Source organism: Pongo pygmaeus, chromosome 10 (genome assembly GCF_028885625.2).
Source record: "Pongo pygmaeus isolate AG05252 chromosome 10, NHGRI_mPonPyg2-v2.0_pri, whole genome shotgun sequence".
NCBI lineage: Eukaryota > Metazoa > Chordata > Mammalia > Primates > Hominidae > Pongo > Pongo pygmaeus.
In genome coordinates, this window is record NC_072383.2 from 13,076,403 (window position 1) to 13,100,930 (window position 24,528).

Genomic DNA, 24,528 nt, shown 5'->3' on the forward strand with positions numbered 1-24,528 from the left:
CAGCTCTTGTTAACTAGGGCGTGAAAATGCATACCAGTCTTGTCTGTAAACCCTTTATTGTTTAAATAAAAACATTTTTTAAATGTGCTGGCTGGTCCTCGATTTGAAATCATGGAGATCTGGGAACCAGAGGAAAAAAATTCCCTAGTTATCACAGGCAAAGAAGGGTTTGAGGTTGGGCGGGGTATGGCGCTATGCCCTGGAGAGAGATGAGGGAGAACAGGCTCTGGCTAGAGAAATGGCCTCCAGTTTCTAGGAGAATGAGGAAGGCAGCCCTTGCCCTTGCTGTCCTGGTGTATAGGGGTAGGGCTGGGCAGCTGAAAGTCTCGGCTTGAATTGCAGATCACAGAGAAATACCGTCTGTCATTTCTGTCTTTGGCATTTTTTAGATATGCTAGCAACAGCACCTGCTCATTTACTTGTATATAACTCAAAAATGGGAGGTGAATGTCCTAGACACAGCCTAGATGGGACACAGGTGTGAGGAAAACATTGCATTGACTGCATTTTTCAAGGCTTCATCAGCTGCTTAGATTAAGGAAGGATAAAAACAAGAGAAAGAGCAAGAGAAATTAAGCAACTCGTATGCTGTCTTCCCCTAAGAATCCTGATTAAAATCCAACCACAGAAGGCTTGCCAGCAAGTTCCAATATACGGCGTGCTTTCCATAGCAGATCTGGCTAGTGGTTACTTGGAGGAAGGTAACGTGACAACCTATACAATATTAACTCATCCTAAATGTTGCTTAGTGAAAGAAATATAAATCTCTGAGATAGGGGATTTCATTTGGAACTGAAGCCCATAGTTATAAAAATTCAGTAAGGAGGAGAAAAAGAAAACAAAATAAAACTGGATTGAATCATTAATCAAAGACTGTGTGTATGGCTTAGGTTTAAGTGTTCGAACCAACAGTAAATAGTAAGAAAGCATTTTCTTTTTTATGCATGTAACTAATATATTAATAGTAAAAGGACTGTTGGCTATAGCTCAAAGTGAACGCTTTTCCTAAAACATAAAAAGCAAGTAAAATAAAACCCACAAAAACTACAATAAACAAATGAATGCATTTTACAAAATAAAACATTTCCCTTGGAAAGTTGAGTGAAAGCAAATATGTAAATAGCTTCTGTTTTTATAGTTAAAGCTTTTTAATCTCTGGTGCATAACAATTGAAAGAATGAGAACTTAGACAAAAGTATTTGGTGGATTTGAGTTAATGGGCCAAGCAAGCTTTTTTTCCTTGGCTTCTCTGTCAAATGAGTCATAGATCGAGTCTTTGGTAATAGTTTTGGCCATGGAAGGGATTTCTGAAATGCCAACGTAGTTTTTTTTGGCCATCCTTGAACTGGTTGTGATAGTATAGGCATTGCTTCGGTAACATTTCATAGAGGACATGCAAAAAGTCTCTTTCATCCCTCTCCGAAAATTGGCATTATAAATTGAATACAGAGTAGGTTTAGAGGCTGAAGAACTAAAGGATATCCATGTGATAGCTGTGAAAACAAGGGAACTCTTCTTATAGTCTTGTTCATGGGGGTGCCACAGCTGAGCTACGTGAAAAGGCAGCCAGGAGAGCAAAAATAACAGATTTAAAATGAGGAACATCTTGATAGTTTTCACTTTTGTCCGAGGGACAATGTTCATTGTCCTCCTCACTGTTCGGCCGTCTGTGCCTATTCTCCAAATATATTTTATGACCTTTTGGTAAAATAAAATTATGAGGACAGATGGAATCACAAAGCCCACCAAGAAGTGGATGACAGTGTAGGCAGTGCCTTCCCAAGAGGAAGGGAGGAAATAGTTACAATGACCATCCCAGTTGGAGCCATAGAAAAACAGCACAGGGGTCACAAAGGCTGCATCAAAGATCCATGATGCTGCAATCATTTTCTTGGCTTTTTCTCTGGACACCTTGAAGCTCAGAGGATAGACAATGGTGTAGAACCGGTCTATGCAGATGGAGAGGAGAACGTAGATCTGGACACCTGGAGTGAGATATTGAAAATATCGCACAACTTTGCACATTGCACTACCAAGCGTCCACCTTCCAGTGGTGAACTGGAGCAGGACGAAAGGCGTGCTGGCAACGCTGATGAGAAGGTCAGCACATGCCATGGAGACCACAAAGTAGTTGGTGGTAGACTGAGTCCTCCTACTCCTATGGATGACCAAACAAACCAGGGAATTGCCGAAGATAGAAAACAACCACACAATCCCAAAGAAGATGCTGGCTGTGGCCACTTCCCCGGGTTTCAGCACATAGTGAAGGTCTGTTTGGTTGCTCATCCACCTGTGCTCCTCACTTAATTCCACCAGGTATTGGCTTGGCAGAGGTGTGGCTGTTTCAGTGCAGCTGCGGTTTTGGAGGGGCACCAGAAGTGTAGGAATAATCAAATGTGGCTTGCTGTTATCCATTCTGTGAGCAAAAACCATATTCACTTTTTTTCTCTTAATTCTGGATGGGGAAAAGAAGAATGAGGCCTCCTGTTAAAAAGGTGTCATACAGATTGGTTATGATTACTCAGGCTAACGATCTTATTTGACATTTAGATTGATTGTCATTTGTCTTTGTGTAGGACTTGAGCGTTGGCAGGAAAACATAACTACTATCCGGAAAAAAATTCTGGCCCCCACTTTGTTTTCATTTTAGGAGCTGTTTCAGCAGATCCCAGCTCAGGCTCTCTCCGGCCTCACCTTCTCTTGACCCTTAGTCATACCAACGTCCACTCCTACACATATCCTTGTTCCCTTCACTCATCAGGGATCACAGAAGATTAGGGATCTCAAATCTGGCTCATGGTAAGGGTGTTACCACCAACTGAAGATCTGCTGGAATTCTGGGCAAGTATGTGAGAAGTTCCTAATTGTCATAAGGTTACAAGAGAGGAAAGCTTGGGCAGATGAAAACACACAGATTTTGGCTATGGAAGTAGCTAACAGCAGTCTGTGAATGTAGACTGGCTAGCTACTGGGAAGGATGCTGTCCTTACTTAGTGTAGATTTTCCGTCACAGAAGGATTATGGTAACACATGAAGCAGTCAACACTGCTACATGAGCCAGAAATAGCTTCTAATTTAATGACATCTGAAAATAGCTTGCTTCTTCTAAAAGATGATACAGTTCATGCACTAATAGCTTGCCACCTACCAGTGACATATATTTTGATGCTATTCTGTTGTTATTGTTTCATAAAATACTGACTGAAGAACATACAAGATGGCCTGTAAGAAATGTAACCAGGTTACAGGAGACCTTATGGCAGTCAGGTGATTAAAAACAACAAAAAAATGTAACTGTTAGCTAAGCACAGTGGGGAACACCTAAAGTCCCAGCTACTCAGAAGGCTGAGGCAGGAGGATCACTTGGGTCCACAAGTTTGAATCTAGCCTGGGCAACATAGCAAGACCCTATCTCAAAAAAAAAAGTAACTTAAAATTACTAAGCACTTTTTAAAAGCTTATAGATCTTAGATACAAAAGAATATTTTAAAGTTTAGCCTTTATTTTGTACTTTTTGTATTATTCAGTGAGAAAAAAAGTCACACTTTTTAAATAGGCAAAAAGATTAAATACTTGTGAGTCATTCAATTAAAATTGAGGTGATTTTGCTCACAGATTATAAAGGCTTAATTTGGTCTGAATCCAGGAAACAAAAAGAGAAACAGTAGCAATTTAATCCATAATAACCATAATAATTATGGTTATTAAGGATAAACATTAATATTTTCAAAAATGTGCCCACTAAAAGTAAAAGCCCATGTGGGGTTACAGCCACCATTTTGCTGAGATTCCATCTGGCCTGTGGCACAAGGGGATGTGGCTCCAGCAACAGGGTTTTCTAGTAGTCACTAGTTTCTTTCTTCGTGGGCTCCTGTGTCTGCACCTCACAAAGAAACATTTCTCAAGTGACAGTCAGGATTAAATAATAGTTCATAATGAAAGAACGGTTCTTAATGACTAACATTTTCTTTTTTTTTGAGACGGAGTCTCGCTCTGTCCCCCGGGCTGGTGTGCAGTGGCACCATCTCTGCTCAATGCAACCTCCACCTCCCCGGTTCAAGAGATTCTTGTGTCTCAGCCTCTCGAGTAGTTGGGACTAGAGGCGCGTGCCACCATGCCTGGCTAATTTTGTATTTTTAGTAGAGACCGGGTTTCCCCATGTTGTCCAGGCTGGTCTTGAACTCCTGACCTCAAGTGATTCTCCCGCCTCGGCCTCCCAAAGTGCTGGGATTACGGGCATAGCAACTGCGCCCAGCTCTCATTTTTTCTTTGAAGGATTTTTGTACTAATTTGTGGTAGAGAAAGAAGTGTTAATATATATAATCTTCACCAAAAAGACATATTCAATACCAGTCTAGTGCTCAAGGCAATAAACTCAATGCCTGTTCTATTTAGGCTTTTTTGTCCATGAGGCAACCTTACTTAAGAAAGCTTAAGTAAGATAATTAAAATTTAAAAATTAAAAAAAAAAATTTTTTTGCTCACCACACAGAAAGCAAAAATAATTAAACATTTTGACTACTAAAAGATCTTTAAGCATGCTGGGAAAATGATAGCCAATGGTAAGAATAGCAACCATACACTTTCCATATAAGAAATCAGGGCTGGGCGCGGTGGCTCACGCCGGTAATCCCAGCACTTTGGGAGGCCGAGGCGGGCAAATCACGAGGTCAGGAGATACAACTAAAAATACAAAAAATTAGCTGGGCGTGGTGGTGGGCGCCTGTAGTCCCAGCTATCCGGGAGGCTGAGGCAGGAGAATGGCGTGAGCCCGGGAGGCGGAGCTTGCAGTGAGCCGAGATCGCGCCACTGCACTCCAGCCTGGGGCACAAAGCCAGATTCCGTCTCAAAAAAAAAAAAGAAAAAAGAAAACAAAGATACGTAAGGCCCATAAAATAAGCAGTGTGCCCTATTATAACTCAATTTGATAATAATTATAATTCACTACTAAGAACAGAACTTTGTACAAGGAGCTAAGTAAGAGAAAAATAGGGACCCAGTTTTGCAGGGTAAGGGGAAGAAAAGGAAAGGCTTCACAGAAGAGGTAAACTTTGAGCTGGGAGCTTAGAGGATGAATAGGACTTTTTCAGGAAGACAAGTGAGTAAAACATTCCAGGGGAGAGAGAGAGCATGTGGATTGAATTTTGGGGTCATTTTTCTGGGTTGATCTTTTTTGGGGCCCTTTCCCCCTCAGAAACATAGTTTCCTTCAGACCATGCCTCCCAGAGTACATAGTTTCTAAATGCCCTACAATCAAACTGACCTAAATTTTTCCCCTGGTTACGATGAGAGGTTATATTTTCTGCATTCATGGGCAGAAATGCGGTCAGACAGTGGATAAGAACATTAGCATATCCAGAATGGTTGTGGTACCCTTGTTCATACAGCATCTTGTTAGTCCTTTACTGCAGCATTTTCCAAGTTTGTTTTTCTCTAGCTTAGCAATACAGCAGATTGGAGTCTCCCAGGCAGCCTTAAAAAATATTGATGCCTGAGTCCCAGCTTCAGGGATTTTAATTCAATTGCTCTGGAGTGCAGCCTGGGTTGCACTCAGTCGGATGTTTCAAAGTTCCCAGGTGATCCTGAGTGTAGCCAAGATTAAGAATCTCTGCTTTAGAAATACCTCCATGTTTCTGTCTTCTCCAATAAACTATGGACTCCAGTAGGGAGACGGGGATGTTATTCTTTTTCTCCATGCTCTACAGCTTCCACTGAAGTTCTTTACATTAATAATTGCTTATTAGATGTTTACTAAATTGGATCTGTAAGGACAGAGAACTGAAATAAATGACTCTTACTCTATGTGCCTCTGCTAGGAGAATTAAATGCAGATAGAAAATCACTATATATTCTCAGAGAGCTGAAACATTGGGGATTATGGTGATAGAGGAAAACACGACTCCTGATAAAAGCAGGGCAGGTGAAACTGAAGCTACCAGGTCAACTGCTATATGAAACAGATATCTCATCTAAGGGAAAGCCAAGGTAATTTAGGTGTCCTCAGACAGGTTCTTGCACTTTCCTCCCAGAAAAAAGGTCTGCCATATTATAACTAAATTCTAGGGTCCCAAAGTAAAGTTTCAGAAAGGCCTCCCCTGCTCCATTAATTTAGATAAAAATATATTTTCAAGGGGGTGTTTCTGAAATATAAGATCTGGTTAATTAGTAATTCTGTTCAGAGCCATCCATATGCAGTAATTTTAGGAGTGACAAGAAAGGCTTCTTCACCTCTTTCCTGTTCAACCTATCTCTTCCCAGCCAGTTCTGAGACTGCCATTTGACATACTCCCTTGGCTGAGGTATTGAAGGTCCTTATTTATCTCTACCTGTATATGATCTAAAAGAGGAATCATTCATTTATCCTATTATCTACTTCTCATCCATCCAGGCTTTAAGGTTAATACACGAGTGGGGAAAATGGTAGATGGGTTGTCATAGCACAGAACTGGGGGCCAGGCATGGTGGCTCATACCTGTAACCCTAGCACTTTGGGAGGCTGAGGTGGGCAGATCACCTGAGGTCAGGAGTTCAAGACCAGTCTGGCCAATACAGCAAAACACCGTCTCTACTAAAAATACATAAATTAGCCAGGCGTGGTGGCATGTGCCTGTAGTCCCAGCTACATGGGAGGCTGAGGCAGGAGAATCGCTTGAGCCCGGGAGGCAGAGGTTGCAATGAGCCGAGATCACGCTACTGCACTCCAGCCTGGGTGAGAGTGAGACTCTGCATCTCAATTAAAAAAAAAAAAAAAAAGAACTGGGGACTGTCTGGGCAGACCCCTGTAATGATGGGATCCTGGGGCACCTGGGAGGAGAATGTACCCTATCACTTTGCTTTGTAATTTTTATTTTGCATGTTTGTCTCCCCCATTAGGTTATGAGTTCCTTGAGGATAAGGACTGTGTCTTTACTTCTATATCCCTGGGGCACATAACTATTAAAAAAGGTTTAACGAATATATGAATGGGTGGATATGTTAGTAAAAATCATCCAATACTTGAAAATAAGGGAAAAAAGGACATATCCTCTTAAGATCGTGCTGGGACATTCTTAAATGGGTCTCTCTCTCTGGGAGAATGTACCTGTGCTTGACTTTGCTATTTAATATTTGACTAGAGCTGAGACACTGTGAAGATATTTATATGTTAACTTGTAGATTTCTCTCTAGCAGAAAATAATAACCCCAAAGGTTATGGACTTACTGCCCTCTAGGACATTAGCCAGTTTAGTGTTTACCTAGCAATCTTATGCTGAAATTCTTTTTAAAAAATGCCTATAAAGATGCATTCTTCAAATGCTCTTGGAACCAGCTTTATTATCTCATTGGTTCCTTCGGTATTATGTTAATAAATCTTTAACATATGTTCATCCAATATTTGTAAAAGTCATGATTCTAACTTTTTGAAAATCATACTTTGTTGGATGGAATGGATGGATGAATGACTGGAAGCTAATAAGAGGGAGCGGAGGACCACAGAGAGGAATGGGGCATGGATGACAAACTTTGCTTCACAATTCTGCATCAACTGTTGGATAGGTTTTTTAGTTAGTCTATTTTTTAAGTCTAAAAATACCCTAACAACTAACTTTTTCTCCTCTTGAGATTATAAAGATTCACAAACATTCTCACAAGGTATAAAGACCATTTTTATTTCTTGAGATTTGTTTAAAAATTTAATGTCAAACAAGAATTTTTATAATGTTGATTTTTTACATGATTTGGTTGGAAAAAAAACAGAAACATTTTCTGTAGAATGGGAAGTATCTGCTGGACCTACGTGGATACATATGGCTATTTACTAATGAGCAGTAAGATTACAATCATGACAGTAGTTATAGCATTAATACTACCAAGAGTTAATACTTATTTTTGTTCTTACTGTGTGCCAGGCACTTTATATGTGTAACCCCTCAAAGTAGGTAAAATTACTGGCCTTGTTTTACAAATGAAAAAAAGCTGAAGTTCTTCCCCAAAGTCATACCGTTGGAAAGTGGTCACTCCAAAGCCCTTGCTCTTAACTACCATCAGGGTTTCCTGACCAGTGAGACCACAGATGGCTGGATCTGAATTCAGAGAGTCAAATTGGCTGTACATGGGTAAGTCTTTCTTGACTATTCATTCAAACAGAGGAATACGAAGTTATTCCCTATAGCCTCTTGCCTACCCACAGATAAATCTGTTCAATATGCTAGCTCAGAAATATGTGACATAGTGAACAGTTTAAAAAAATGATCACTCCCACAATGTACTGCACAGAAGCTTAGCATCAAAAGTGCGGCAGACATGCTGGCCTGGAGAAAGAGCCTTTCTTCAGAATAAAGAATGTGAGAGTATTGGCATTTCAACATGCTGCATAATTAACTGTTGCCTTTTAAACAGAATGAAAGCAGAATTCTAGACTTCAATTTGAATCAAAGTGAGGAAAAAATTTGATCAATTGTATTATCCCAAGTAGGAAATTATCTTTTAAAATTTTAGTTGTTTAAATTCAGGAAATACCACGGTACGGAGATTCTAAGGTAAACCCTTCATTGTTGTGTAGGCTTGATTTGTTTACATGTGAAAATGAGAAATGCCTGTAACACTAGTGGGCTGGGACTGGCTTACATAGGGAACCCTGAGCCAACTGTATATACATTTCTTCCCAACTCCAGGCTCAAAGACATCATGTTGGTATCATGAAGCAGCCATGGTAGCAGTATGGCAAACACCAAAAATTGAAGTTTTGTTTTTTTCCCCCCTCTGCAGAGCCAGTTGTTAAACATTTACCCGCACACCACTTCCAGTAGGGCAGGGCTTTCAGGGCAGCCTATCCTAAGTCCTGAACTTACACACATTGCTGAACTTAAAAATGGCTCAGGAGGCCACACAAGCTCTTCTGAAGCTTCCTAAGTGACTCTCTTGCTGTGTGGCCTTGAGATAAGACTCTGGTATATGTGTGCTTGTGTGTGTTTTATAGAGATGAGGTCTTGCTATGTTGTCCAAGCTGGTCTTGAACTCCTGGGCTCAAGCAATCCTCCTGCCTTGGCCTCCCAAAGTGCTGGGATTATAGGTGTGAACCACCATGCCCAGCTGAGATAAGACTCTGATATGAACATTAGGTGATTTTATAAAACTACATAAGGCTAGGTAGCCAGCAGCATGAGTGTGGTGGGGTAACAGGAAAATCAGAGAGGGTGAGATATGTTCTTACAATGTCGACTCAGATGAGGTTGCTAGATAAAATACAGGATGCCCAGGTAAATGTGAATTTCAGATAAATAACAAATAATTTTTTAGTAAAAGTATGTCCCATGCAATATCCCATGCAACATGTTACTGGTGTCCTGTATTTTTATTTGTTAAATCTGGCAAACCTACACCCAGAATGTAATCTTCTGCTAAAAAATCTCATCTTTTAAATCTCACAGTGTAGGCATACTGAAAAGTAGATATGTATGTAGGCTTTGAACTCAGTTGCATCCTATTCCTGTCACTCACTCACTAGCTGGGGTGACCTTGGGCAAGTTACCTAACCCTCTTGAGCTCCAGTTTTCTTCTGAAAAATGAGGATAGTCACTTCCTATCTCATTTGATTATTATAACTAGATGAGAGAATATACACAGGACTTAGATGAGTTAATACATGTGCATCTGACTGGTATGAGGAAAACAACAGGTGTTATTTTTATATACAGTTCTACAAAGCACCTAGTTCTGTGTCTGGAACATAGCAACTGCTTCAAAAATTAGTCTTTTAAACCATATGACAAACAAATTTTAGTAACCATATTACACATCACATACTGTAGTATTTAGTAACCATATTACACATCACGTGCTATAGTAATAATACTAACATTGGTCACATAATTTAGCTTTGTCAAGGGTAAATGGCTATTGTGAAGGGGCCTGGGTACCTAATCATCATTTACAACAATGTTTTTAAGGGGGAAATCATTGAAGCCAAATAAATAAAAACATTTTCTCCAAGTGGGGGATGATTTTATGTGACATGTTGTCCAGATCAAACTTTTTAAGATATCCTGCATCAAAATACATAATACAACTGAATTGAATATGCCTTTTTCAAAAGCCCATAGAATCCATTCTGCTTAAATTATTTCCATTAGAGGCTGGGTGTGTAATCTCAGCACTTTGGGAGGCCGAGGTGGGCAGATCATCTGAGGTCAGGTGTTCAAGACCAGACAGGCCAACATGGTGAAACCCCATCTCTACTAAAAATACAAAAAAAAAAAAAAAAAAAAAAAAAAAACTTTGCCGGGTGTGGCGGCTGGTGCCTGTAAATCCCAGCTACTAGGGAGGCTGAGGCAGGAGAATTGCTTGAACCAGGGAGGCAGAGGTTGCAGTGAGCTGAGATCACACCACTGCACTCCAACCCAGACAACAGAGTGAGACTCCCTCTCAAAAAAAAAAAAAAATTATTTCCATTAGATATTTTGAATAATTGCAAAAGAACCTCACATCAATGAAAACAGAGCTTCTTTCCACCACCTGAGACTCCTGGTGCCACAAGCTTACAGGCCTGGAATGTTCTCTACTGGTCTTTTTCCTTTCCTCCTCTTATATAATATATACAAGTATTCCTCCATAATAATCCAGCTCTGTACCTTTCAAACTGTTTCCTAACTGGCATCAAGCAGTTTCTCAAGCTCAGACTGGGTATATTTTCTTTTTGTTTGGAAACTGGATATGCTTTCATGGGAACATAATTTTTTTTTAAACAGAGCTGTTTTCAAAACAGCTTCTTCTAACTTCACAAAATAGCTTAAAACAACCATGAACATTCCTGGCTCAGAAATGCTGCCTATGTAGATTTAAGGGACTATTACTCTCCTATCACATTTGCCTCTTTCTTTATCCTTCACATGAATTCAAAAAATCAACCTCTCTCACAATTACAGCATCATCCTTTTAAAGTCAAGATCCCTATTAAAATATAAATGTTTCTTAAAGACTGGTTGTACATTTTTTTTCAGTTTTATATTTTTATCAGTAGATTAGTGATCTCTGAGACCCATTCATTCTATCTCTGAAATCTACGATTAGTGAAAATGAAAACAGAAGAGATGCCAAAAGCAAAAGCCATGAGGACCATCAGTAACTGAGAGAATTAAGATGGGGTGTCATTATGAGAAGGGCTGGGTGAAGGGTGAAAGGTGAAGTTGAAGAAGATAAACTTCACCTCCTTGACAGTTTTGTGAAGGAATGGATAACCACTGGGTAGATACCCTACCCAAAGGAATAAAACAGAAAGGAGACTGAGCCTTACCCCACATGAAGGTTTATGTTGTCCACAGGCTGCAGTCCTCCCCTAATTCCTTGTAAACAATGTTGCATGAAAAAAATGTTAGGTCATGTTGGCATCTCTTTGGGGGTGACCACCCCCACGGATGTATAAAGAATACTATCTAATATTTCTCTTCCCAACTGCTGCTTAGTAGCTTAGTAGAGTTCCGTGTATACAGGACACAGCTGCAGGTTTAATACTGAACTTCCCTACCCCGCTACATTCACAAAAAATCTGTAAAGTAAGATACAATGTAAAAGAAACAAGTGCAAAAAAATTTCACCCTGGCGGGGTGTGGTGACTCATGCCTATAATCTCAGCACTTTGGGAAGCCGAGGTGGGTGAATCACTTGAGGTTAGGAGTTTGAGACCAGCCTGGCCAACATGGTGAAACCCCATCTCTACTAAAAATACACAAATTAGCCAGACGTGATGGTGGGTGCCTGTAATCCCAGTTATTTGGGAGGCTGAGGCAGGAGAATTGCTTGAACCCCGGAGGCGGAGGTTGCAATGAGCCAAGATTGTACTACTGTACTCCAGCCTGGGTAACAGAACAAGACTCCATCTCAAAAAAAAAAAAAAAAAAAAAAAAAATTCACCCTAAGAAACGACCATTTTGTTATGATGGCATATGCAAAATAGTCTTCAATCATAACACTTATCCATTTTTTTAAAAAATCACTTAGTGTGGCCAGAGTTGTGTTCATTGCTGGGGACACAGACATTATAATAACTAGACAGACAAGATCCCTGTTTTTATGGAGCTTACTTCTAACATGGGAAACAAATAATAAACAGCTAAACAAATAAAAATGTCAATAATTCAGAAATGATTAGTGCTATGTAGAAAAAGAAAGCAGAATGAGGGACCAAGAATTGATGGAAAATGGAATGGCAGATGGCTGGTTAGCTGGTTACCCAATGACCATTCCCAACTCCTCCCTCTCCTGCCTCTTACTTAAGAGGCTAAAAAGGTAAGATAATAATTTCCCCACCATGCCTTTCAGCTAGGTGTGGTCACATCAGTATAATCTTCTTCTGGCCAGAGACAAGAGAAAGTCTCCTGGCAGGGTGTTGGGAGATTCTTGGAAAAATGTTGCTTCCTTGATAAAAGGAAAGAGGTGTGTAGTGAGTATTCTCATGGGCCTGGCTGCCTCTCTGCTTCTTGCCACTGTAAACTGTCACATGAAGATGTCAGGGCACTGGATGGCACTGGGTGGTAACTGTCAGGGGAAGTCCGGAGACTCACCGAGACATAGTGCCCTGACACTGTGGTGCTGCTAGGACACTCACCTCCAGACTTACTAAGTAAGCAAACAATGTCTTTATGGCTTAAGCCACTTTGAGTTTTGTTACTCATCTCTGAAAGCAGCCTGACTGAAACAGGGTCTGGTTTTAGATGGAGTGGTTAGAGAAAGGTTCTCTGAAGAGGTTATATGGCAGCTGAAACCCCAATGACAGGAAGCCCGCCATAACATTCAGGCAGAAGAAATGATGAGTGCAAAGACCCTGGTGTAGGAATGAGCTTGTTACGTGGCTACAGCATATGAATACCAAAGAAAATGATACCTGATATAACCGGAAAGGTGGGCAAAGGTAGGATCACACAGGGCATTGTAGGGCATGGTTTTATTCTATTGAAGGAAAATTCATTGCAGGTTTCAGGCAAAGGAGTGAAATGAATATGACATGTTTTTTTTTTAACCCCCTCACCCAGATTTATGTTTTAAAAATATAACTTTAGTTGCTGTGTAGGTGGCCAAGAGTAGAAGCAGGGAGAATAGTTAACAGGCTATTACACCCAGCACTTTGGGAGACCGAGGCAGGTGGATCACTTGAGGTCAGGAGTTCGAGACCAGCCTGGCCAACATGGCAAAATCCTGTCTCTACTAAATATATAAAAATTAGCCCAGCATGGTGGTGAGCGCCTGTAATCCCAGCTACTCGAAAGGCTGAGGCAGAAGAATCGCTTGAACCCGGGAGGCGGAGGTTGCAGTGAGCCGAGATCGCACCACTGCACTCCAGCCTGGGCGACAGACAGACTTTGTCTCAAAAAAAAAGGCTATTACAGCCTGGGCAACATAGTCAGACCCTATCTCTACCAAAAAAAACAAAAAAAGTAAAAATTTGCTGGTTGTGGTGGGAGGCTCCCAGCTACTTGGGAGGCTGAGGCAGGAGAACTGCTTGAGCCTAGGAGGTTGAGGCTGCAGTGAGCTGTGATGCTGTGATCACACCACTGCTGATGATGGTGGCTTAGACCAGGGTGATGCCAGTGTAGGTGGAGAAAAGTAGATGAATATTGAAAATATTATGGAGACAGAGCCAACAAGATTAGTTTATGTGTGATGGGGTTAGGGAATGGGGATGACCCCTAGTTTTGAGAGCCTGAGAGCAAGAGAGAAAAAGTTTAGGGAGCTTGAAATCAGTAATACTACTTTGCACAAGTTAAATTCCCAATAGATATCCATGTAGAGATATCAGTTGGCTATTGAATATGTACATTTGGAAAAATGTCTTTTGAAAACCTTTGCCCATTTGAATCAATTCATTCATCACTCCATAAATATACACTAAGATCATACTACACTCCAGAATGTACTATGTTAATAATTAGATATACAATGGTAAACCAAACTGTATCCCTACCCTCATGAAGATCTAGTGTAATTAGTTGTAGAGGGGTATAGAGTAGTAAACAGATAAGAAGAGGGACCAGGATGAGGCCTCTGGGAGGTATGATGGCTCCCACCTGATAGCTATCAAGGAAATAGGATCTTAGTCTTACAACCACAAGGCACTGGATTCTGCCAACAACCTGACTGAGCCTGGAAGGGCAGTAAACCTCAGAGCCTCTAAAAAGCATCACAGTCCTGCTAAGATCTTGATTTTAGCCCTGGGAGACTCTAAGCAGAGAACTCAGCCAAACCTACCCAGACTTCTGACATACAGAGCTGTGAGATAATCAACAGTGTTATCTTAAGCCACTAAATTTGTGTTAACTTGTTACAGCAGCAATAGAAACTAATTCAATGTAGCATTTGTTATATAATTGAATGTGAGTACTAAAATTCATACCAGTCATTCTATCAGCTTCTACTACCCTACTAGCATCTGAAATATTAGAAAACCAAAAATCTTAAAGAGTATAGTGCTTTCTACTTCACCTTACACATTGGGCTGGGGGCTAAGAAACCTGGGTTCTAATTCTGATTATAAGCACTGAACAAGTCAAGAGACTCCGGTCTTATTTTTATTTCAGCATAAGGACCTTAAGTAAATCAATCTCCCTGAACCTCTGCTTCCATGTCTACAATATGCACGTTGTTGGCCTAGATGATTTCTAAGGTCTTTTCAGCTCTATGAGCAAAAAGTGACAGGTGGACATTGTTATCTGAGATGAGCTCATTTAATTTATAACCCACCACTTTCATCTGGCAGAGATCTCATCCTGAGGGTGCATTTTAATGGGAGGAGAGGGAAGTTGTTTAGGGCTGCTGGGACCCAGCACTGAGAGTTTCTGATATCAAAGATCAGTAGCCAAAGGAAAGACGAATTTTACCTAGGGTCCAGCCCAGCTTTCCACAGTAATTATCCTAGATGTGTCAACAACTTCTTACTGAAGTTTCCTTACAAGAAGTGGTCTAGTCAAAGAGGACCTGCCACCTGTGTTTGCTTTCCATTCTATCTAATACCAAACCTCTCAGAGAAGAGACACATTTCTAGAACCCCTGAGTGTCCTCTGTCAGTTTTCTACATGTTTCTTCCCAGTATGAGGTCTTTCAAATTCTGAAGAAAACCATTTGGCCAAGGAATTTGCACCTCACTAAATTCAATTCACTTCAGCAAACATTTTTTGAACACCTGCTGTGTGCTTGTTGAGTTAGAGGGAACCAGTTGTTTTGGAGGTAAATGTTTGGTTTCATTTCTAAGTTCTGACTTCAGTATCAAGAGGCAAAGACTAGACTTATTAAAGTCAAAGCAAAGAACAATGAAGTAGTTGAGATTTACAGCTATTTGAAAAGAAGGTGAAGGACTTGTTAAGAAGCGAGTACAGGCACTGAGCAGGAAGTTACTAAGCATTGTTTCTCAGGAGCATTCACCTTCTGTCTCACATCTTATTCACATCAACATTCCGGGTAAATTTTGATCTGTACCACTGTCCTCAGTCAGGGTTTTCTAGAAAGCAACCTTCAAGTTTATGAAGCAGATGTTAATTTTTTTTTTTTTTTTTTTTTTGAGACAGTCTCGTTCTATCTCCCAGGCTGGAGTGCAGTAGTGTGATCTTGGCTGCTGCAACCTCTGCCTCCTGGGTTGAAGAGATTCTGGTGCCTCAGCCTCCCGAATGGCTGGGATTACAGGCATGTGCACCACGTGTAGCTAATTTTTGTATTTTTAGTAGACATGGAAAATGAAAAATGAAAGTCTTCCACTTACATTTGTATATTTGCTCTATTATTTGAGAATTTTCAATTCTGCGTTACACCATGTTGGCCAGGTTGGTCTTGAACTCCTGGCCTCAAGTGATCCACCCGCCTTGGCCTCCCAAAGTGCTGGGACTACAGGCGTGAGCCACTGCGCCTGGCTGCAGATGTTAAATTTAATATCGCATTAACGTGTATTTTTTCATGGACAAATTGTGACTATATGAAAACATGGCTGAACATGTATTTTCATATATTTCACATGGATAATATATATATTCAGTGCCATCTGTTGTTAGACAGTTTATAAATGATCATTTCTCAGTGCTTCTTAATTCAATCCTCTCTACATATCAGTAATGGTTGACTCAAATCACCTATGCTGGCTAGGCAGGGTGGCTCACGCCTGTAATCCCAGCACTTTGGGAGGCCGAGGTGAGTGGATCATCTGAGGTCAGGAATTCGAAACCAGCCTGACCAACATGGTGAAATCCCATCTTTACTAAAAATATAAAGATTAGCCGGGCATGGTGGTAGGCGCCTGTAATCTCAACTACTCAGGAGGCTGAGGCAGGAGAATTGCTTGAACCCGGGAGGCGGAGGTTGTGGTGAGCTGAGATCGCGCCACTGCATTCCAGCCTGGGTGACAGAATGAGACTCCGTCTCAAAAAAAAAAAAAAAAAAAAAAAAATCACCTATGAAGCAATTTTCAACCTTTCTTCTTCAGAGACACATGACAAATGTGTTCATATGTGTGATATACCCCCATATATCCAGAATTATGTGCAATTCTAGGAGCTCGACCTGTAATTCCAACCCTTTAATCTCCATCTAAGAAATCATACTGAAAAAAACATTGTTATGTATATATCCTTAAATTTATTCCAATTAATTAAAAAAACAAACCAATGATTATTTATTAGTAAGCAGTTATTTGCAACATGCTCTGTTTAGGACATAGCAATATATTTTGACACCTTTGTTGATATGCATGGTCCTGATATGCCACAAGTATACACATGAAATCTAAATTCTTGAAGGCTAAGTAAGGTGCTTGGCACAGAGAACCAGAGAAAGGTAATAAGAGAGAAAAGCGCACTTATTCTCTCTACTGGGCAACTGTGAGCTTATAACTAGTTCTCCGAGTCTACTAAGAAGCATTTAATAAGAATCTACTAATGAGCACTTTTCTTCATCCATAAAGTCACTATTGACATTCCAGCAAAGTTTCACGGCCTGCACCCAAATTTGAAGATTTATTTCTCTTTGGATATAGAACAAAATAACTTTATGCGCATTTTATTTCACTTTATTTTACTTTATTGGGTTGGTGCAAAAAAAATTGCAGTTTTCCCATGAAAAGTCATGGCAAAAACTGCAATTACTTTTGCACCAACCTAATATTTTATTTTGAGACAGAGTCGCACTCTGTTACCCAGGCTGGAGTGCAGTGGTGTCATCTCAATTCACTACAGCCGCTGCCTCCTGGGTTGGAGAGATTCTTGTGCGTCAGCTTCCTGTGTAACTGGAATTACAGGTGCACGCCACCACGCCCAGCTAATTTTTGTATTTTTTGTAGAGATGAGGTTTCGCCATGTTGCCCCATCTGTTCTCAAACTCCTGACCTTGAGTGATCTGCCCACCTCAGCCTCCCAAAGTACTGGGATTATAGACATGAACCACCGTGTCCGGCTCTTTATGTGCATTTTAAATATGAAAAGGCTATATAGTATGGTGGCTGAGAGCACAGGTTCTAGACTAGTGGTTCTCAATCAGAGATAATTCTGCCTCACAGTGAACATTTGGAAATGTCTAGAGACATTTTTGGTTGTCACATCTGGGAGAGGGAAGTGTTACTGACATCTGGTAGGTGGAAGCCAGGGATGCTGCTAAATATTCTACAATGGTTTGGGCACAGTGGCTCATGCTTGTAATCTCAGCACTTTAGGAGGCTAGGGTGGGAGGATCACTTAAAGCCAGAAGTTTAAGACAAGCCTGGGCAACATAGTGAGTCCCTGTCTCTATCAAAAAAAAAAAAAAAAAAATTAGCCAGGCATGGTGGTGCACGCTTACAGTCCCAGCTCCTTGGAAGGTTGAGGTGGGACTATCATAGACCTAAAGGGAAAAAACTAACAAGCACAAGATAGGGTATGTTGGGCCCTAGGAGTGTGAACCTAGGAGTTTCATGCTGCAGTGAGCCATGATTGTACTACTGCACTCGAGGCTGGGTGACAGAGTGAGACCTTGTCTCTGGAAAAAAAAAAAAAAGCCCAGAACACTACAATGACAAGGACATTCCCCGACCCCCGCCACGACAAAGAATTATCTGGCCTCAAATGCCAATAGTGCTAAGGTTGAGAAAGCCTGCTCTAGAGTCAGCCTGCCTGGGGTTCAAGTCACTTATAATCTGTGTAGCTGTTGGTAAATTATTTTACATGTTTGTGCTTATTGAGTGTCTTCAACAATAAAATTAGAATAAATAATAACAATACTTACTTTATTGATTTTTTATGATAATAAAATAAATTACACAAGAAAGGAGCTAAGGACAATGTCTGGAACAAAGCAAGTGCTCAACAAATATTTGCTTTTGTTTTCATTATATGCATTGAAAAAAATTGAGAAGAAATACACCAACATTTTAACAGTGATTGTTTCTAGGTGGCAAGATCACAACTGATTTTTATTTTCATTATCCTTTTATACTGCTTTGTATTTTCCAAATTTTCTAGAATGATATTTGTATTAATCTAATATCCAAAAACGTTTTAAAAGAATGCAGATAAAAGAACTTTACTTGTGATATAGTAAAAAGAGCACAGAATTAAAAAGACATGGATTCAGATCCTGACTCTACCTGCCATCTGTGGACATTGAACAGGTAAGTTAATCTCTTTGAGCTTCAGTTTCCTCAGCTAAAATTGGGGCTAATAATGCATATCATAGAGAGTTGCTATGAGAATTAAATATGACAGACATGCAGTGTCCGGGAGAGTATACTGAATGAAAGGAGATGACTGCTTTAAAGGTTTGGCCAAGGGAAAATGACTCCACAAACAGGGAAATATATTCATGATGGGAACTCCCCTTTTGCCTTTTATTTTTTGTTTTTTTGAGATAGGGTCTTGCTTTGTCACCCAGGCTGGAGTGCAGTGGAGCGATCACCGCTCACTGCACCCTCAACCTCCCAGGCCCATGCAATCTTCCTACCTCTGTCTCCCGAGGACCTGGGACCACAGGTGCGTGCCACCACACCCACCTATTTTTGTAGATCTCCCTATGATTTTTTTTTTTTTTTTTTTTGAGACGGAGTCTTGCTCTGTTGCCCAGGCTGGAGAGCAGTAGCGCAATCTCGGCTCACTGCAACCTCCACCTCCCGGGTTCAAGCGATTCTCCTGCCTCAGCCTCCCGAGTAGCTGGGATTACAGGCACCTGCCACCATGCCCAGCTAATTTTTGTATTTTTAGTAGAGATGGGGTTCCAGCATGTTGGCCAGGCTGGCCTAGAACTCCGGACCTTAAGTGTTCTGCCCGCCTCAGCCTCCCAAACTGCTGGGATTACAGGCGTGAGCAACCATGTCTGGCCTAAGATCTCCCTATGTTTAGGCTGGTCTCAAATTCCTGGGCTCAAGCAATCCTCCCGCCTTAGCCTCCCAAAGTGCTGGGATTACAGGCATGAGTCATGGCACTCAGCCTCCTTTTTTCTTTTTAAACTGTCCTCTCAGAGCACAACTCCCATGTCATCCAATTTTTTGCCTTGGCTGATGGAGAAGAAACTGCATCCACACTCTGGTCCTTCTCTCTCCTCTCCCCTCCCTACATACACCTTAGGAAGGGATGTGATCATTCCCCTGGCAGGTCCTGACTCATTTGGCAGGGTTTACTTGCAGGCAAGCTGTTGTGTCTGAAAGCAGGACCCAGGTATCACTTTCTCATATTCTTCACCCATGCTCATTGTCCCTCTTCTTATTTCTGCTTTCACCCCTCACCTCTAGGTGAAATCATACTTGGTAAGGCCTCTCCTCAAGGGGAAGCCTCTCCACTTTCTCTCCCTCTGTTCTATCCTCCCATTTAGCTGGTTGAGTAGGTTGCCCCCTTTTAGACTCAAGAGGGATGCGTAGGAAGCCCAGCTAGGTTTCCAGATCCATGCCTCATGTGTGTGCTAGCCCTGCTTATCTGAGAAGCCTTGCATGTGTGGGGGGCATGCAGCACTTGCCAGCTGGTTTGTGCTTCCATCAGGGCTGTTGTCTCTTTTGTGCAGCTCGCTCAGCAGGTAATGCTTGAGGTGAGCAGCATGAGCTGGTAGAATTCAAGGACCCACACTTTATCCACAACCCCTTAATGATTTAATTAGATGGAAAAATCATAGGTTATGTTTGTGTATATTATCAGGAGGGTGACTATTTTAAGCCTTACCATCTTGCTAACTTGAATTTAAATCCTGACCAAGCTTTCAAAATGCCCCAGGACAATCTTCTTCATTCAGGACAATCTTCTTCAATCATGCCATGGTTTGAGAAAGGCAGTGTGACCCTAACCCACACTGACACTCAAGATCCCAGAGTTCCCTAGGAAATAGTCCTGCAGTCCTGTGAGCTTTCTATACTGAGTTCTAAGGACTGGGAGCCAGATTGGATTAGGAGAGAATTGCCTGGGGCAGGAGTTGACTTCTCAAGACATTCCCTCTCAAACTGCGTTGAACTGTTTCAACACTGGGAGATGGGACCACCCAAAACATCAGAGGAAAATAAGACTGTTAGGGGTGCTTCCATCTAGATATGAATGAAAATATCAGGAGAACTTCATTCTAAATGTAAATAAAAATGTCAGGGGGATTGGTGATCTCCAGGAAATAATTTATGTATACTTTCTAAACTGTAATTTGCAGCTGCTCCAGGGCCAGCCTAACTATATAAACTTCAGGCATAATTTTGACTGTTGCCAAGTTCTTACTACACGTGTGTCTCCTCACTGTCCTCCCTATAAATACACGCAAAATAAAACAGGCATGGACTCCCAAATTGGCACCAGCAGAATATGTCACTGTTTTGAGTCGTGTCAGTCTTCATTCACAAGAGTATATTGAGAGTTCACCATAAACCAGGCCTGGTGAAAAGTGCTAGAAATCCAAAGAGGAAAGGATACCGTCCCTCAAGAAGCTCACTTCATGTGACTATAATAGCGTAAAAGTGTTACTTGTTCCAAAGAAATGTAGATTTCAGCAGGGATCAAATGCTTAAGCTAAAAGACTAAAGTTCAATATTGTAGGGGACACAATTACGTTTTAAAGTACTGCGCAATGAAACCCTGAAGGGAACTAGTAACTTTTCATAGCGTTTCTATAGCTTATAGAAATCAGATCAGTCATCTTTTATTATCAAAGGCCAGAAGGAAATCTACACAGATCAAAAAAAGGAAATCTTTATATCTCAGAAATTTCTAGCGGTTAAAAAAAGTTATTAGCAAATCTCCTCTTTTACCCTTAAAAACCTAAAATAATTTGCAAAGGATACCTATTCCCTTAATTTAAGGTATAATATCATTTTAAAACAATAAATCTAGTCAGTTTGATATTATAATTTATATACATAGTTTTAGAAGTTTTTAATCTATTTTATTTTGAGAACTAGGTAGGTGCTTTTAAAGAAAATATGCTTAGGCTGGCCTTGCTAGGTTCTGAGGATGGAAGAGTGTTTCTGCATTCGATTTTTTAAAAAACCCATGATATAATTCTAGATTTCTTTTTTCTTGAGACATCAATTGGTCACCATAGTAACATAGCGTTTTACTACAGAGATCTATACAGCACAAGGGAAACAGAACAGCAATTACTTACTGGGTTACTTGGGGGTACAGAATGTGACTACAGGGATAATTTAAGATTAAATATAGATTTCTCTGGGGATCTGTTTTAGCAAAGCAAACTGATTCAATCTTCTAGTTGCGTCAGCTGAACAAAATTTGAAGCCAAATTGACTGCTGACATCATTTGAAATAATATGAGCAGGCAAGCAGCATAGCTCAGTGGTTAAGAGCACAGGCTTTGGGCTCAAGCTTCATAGGTCCAAGTTCTGCTTCTACTATTTGCTAGCTGTGTGACCTTGGGAAAGTTCCCTAACTTCTCTGTGCCTCTGTTTCTTCATCTCTAAAATGTGGGTAATAAAACCTTCCTCAAAGGGTTGTTATAAGGATTCAATGACTGTTTGTGCTTAGAACAGTGCCTTGCACATTAGAAAGAACTTTCTTAAGTATTTGTTAAATAAAGACAAAATAAAATTTAAAGGGACTCCTCTCTTTGTGCTGAAAATAGGCAAAGACATGAAAATTTGAGTTCATGGCTGATTATTTTAGCCTGTAACTTTGGTAGATTCCTCTGAGAACTTCCCCAGGGTCTTGTTGTTAGCAATTCTACAAGATGTGAAATTCTGTGGCAGCCTACTGTCCTAAATCAGAGCTGGGAACAATCACAAACACCTCTGGTTCCAGGAACATCAGAAGGAAGATGATCGCACAGCACAAAGGAACAGCACGCCTGCCCACTTCGACTCCCCAAGCCACTGCCAATAACCTCTGGGAACATGGGCATAGAATAAGCAGCTGAAAAGGGATGAAACAGCTTTTATTGCAGTGATGATGAAACCTAGTTGGTTTCGGTAATTTTTTTCCCCTCTTTCCAGGATTCAAGGGGAAAAATCCTTTTCATCAATGAGTGCTTTGTTTCATTAATTATCACTATACACAATTTCCATCCAATTTTTCAACAGGCACATACTCTGATGAATTTTCATTTTACAGAACTACCTAGGCATCTTTTCTGGACTGGTAACAAACCTAAAGCCTCTAACCAGCATCCAAGGCAGGACAAAATCTCCAAATTGCCTGGAAAAAAAGAAGGCATTATGTCCTCTGAGGCAAATTTCAGTCGCAATACCAAGGGATCCCTATCACATACCTTCATCCGGACTTGATTTCAGAGACGTTCTCTTTAGATCTTCTTTGTCAGGAATAGCCCTTGCATAGGAGTTTGGAGAATGCCATAAACCACCAGGAAAGCCTGGAAACACATTCATTTCTGTCCTCTGCCTTCCCCTTGGCTCACAGCCTGCTTCCTGTTAGGGAGACAAGATGACGCTGTGCAGGGTAGACTGTTAAACCATCTTCCCGCCCCCAGCCCCACTCTCTTGTTGCCCCTCCCTTCTCCTTTCCAAGGCTCTGGAATGTGTCACATGGGAAATGGATCATGTGGCTGAAGGGGAGAATGTGGCCATCTTCTCCCTCCCTTCCCCCACTTTTCCTTTCAGGAGCAAAGCAGCAGAAATCTCTGTCTTGATTGGCTCAGACCAAAAATCTCCATATGAAAAGGAGAAGATTCAATCACCCAAACCTCCTTCCTTCTCTATTTTCCTTTTTTTTCTATCTGAAGATTTATCCTGACCATTCAGAGTTGCTCAGTATGGGAGATAAATGATGCTTTCTTAACCTCAACCCCTCTCTTTCTTTCTTACATTCAGTATCCCGACCTGGCAAGGTGTTCCTTAACCTCCCCTCTGGATCCCCCTTAGCACACATCTGGCACAATGGAGCGTTCAGCACCACGGACAGCATTACACCCTCTTCAAGTGCTTGTTAAAGCCATTTGTCTATTTCACTCTCAAGTAAATAAAAATATTTTTTAAAATTTCCCAAGGTCCTGTGCCTAAATATAAACCACACCATATGTTTAGGGCTCTGACTTCCCCTACTATCAGCTTACTGTTACCTTATAAACTCAAACATAATTTTTATATTTCCTTAAACCCAAAAGACCATCCCATACCTACCTCCCTGTCCCCATCTCATCACCCATCCTCACCCTTTAAATATGATCTATGTTTTTTTTTGGGGGGGGGAGGGAGATTCCTGTAACATAGTTTACTATATGCCCAAATATCTATGCTTATGGGGAAAACCACAGAAACACATAGGAATTCTGGGGTGTACAAGTCTAGATGTCATTAGCCCCATCCCTAGGCCTCAGGCAGGGCTGAACTGGAGAGGCAGGGAGGGAGCCTGCTTGGAGCTGTTTTGTGCAGGGTCTATCCTGCTTTGCTGACGTCCTAGTTGCCATGGTGTTGGTAACTGCTGAAGAGGATGATTTCTTTTAAAACCGGTCACCATGGGAGCCTGCTGACTAAAGAAAGGAAGAGGGAAAAGGACTGAATTGCTGAGGAGGGATTTAAACTAGCATTCTCGGAGACAAATTGGATTGCTGTCGGTCCTAAATCTTGAAAGGAATCTGGGAATTAGTATGGACACTGCAATAGTTACTCTCCCCATGCTCCACTGCTTCTTTCCTTAAAGATCTAGTTAGGTGCAACTGAATGAAAATTCCAGCTTCACAGATTGACCCTGAAGTGCCATCACAGGGTGGTGGAAAGAACTCAAGAAATCGGTTTCTCCTCAGGTTAGAATATCTGACTTTTGGGAAGCCATTATCTAAGTCCTAACAGCCTTAATTGGGAGATACTTTAGAGCCACACCTGATTGTCGATACTAGGAACAATGTGTGGATTCTTTATAACACTATAGAGGAAAAGACAATTTTTTAAATGTGTGTTGTCAAATTATTTTAAATAAATATAAATTTTATTAATACTTGGATAGCATTTGGATTACTCCAAGTCAGAAATATAAACTGGCTATACATTTGTCTCATAACACTGGCATATAACTTGTTGTTTCTAACTCAGAATCCTAACCAAGGCAATTCAGAATATTTATTTTTTGAAAGACGAATGCTGACTTGCAATGTGTAGAAATGAAAACTTTGTAAGCAAAG

General features: G+C 40.8%; 1 protein-coding gene across 4 annotated transcripts in view; it reads right to left on the reverse strand.

Moving 5' to 3' along the window:
• Window positions 1–874: 874 nt before the first annotated feature.
• Window positions 875–24,528, reverse strand: part of GPR19 (G protein-coupled receptor 19) — a 53,365-nt gene continuing 29,711 nt past the window's right edge. For 3 of the 4 annotated variants that reach the window (XM_054444960.2, XM_054444956.2, XM_054444962.2), the window contains 2 exons: window positions 22,663–22,819; window positions 982–2,455 (listed from right to left, as the gene is read on the reverse strand). In XM_054444960.2, the coding sequence (XP_054300935.1) occupies window positions 1,186–2,433 (1,248 nt within the window). In that variant the 5' untranslated portion in view covers window positions 2,434–2,455; window positions 22,663–22,819 and the 3' untranslated portion in view covers window positions 982–1,185. Of the gene's footprint in view, window positions 2,456–22,662; window positions 22,820–24,528 lie in introns of all 4 variants that reach the window. The other variant, XM_054444957.2, reaches the window with a different exon arrangement.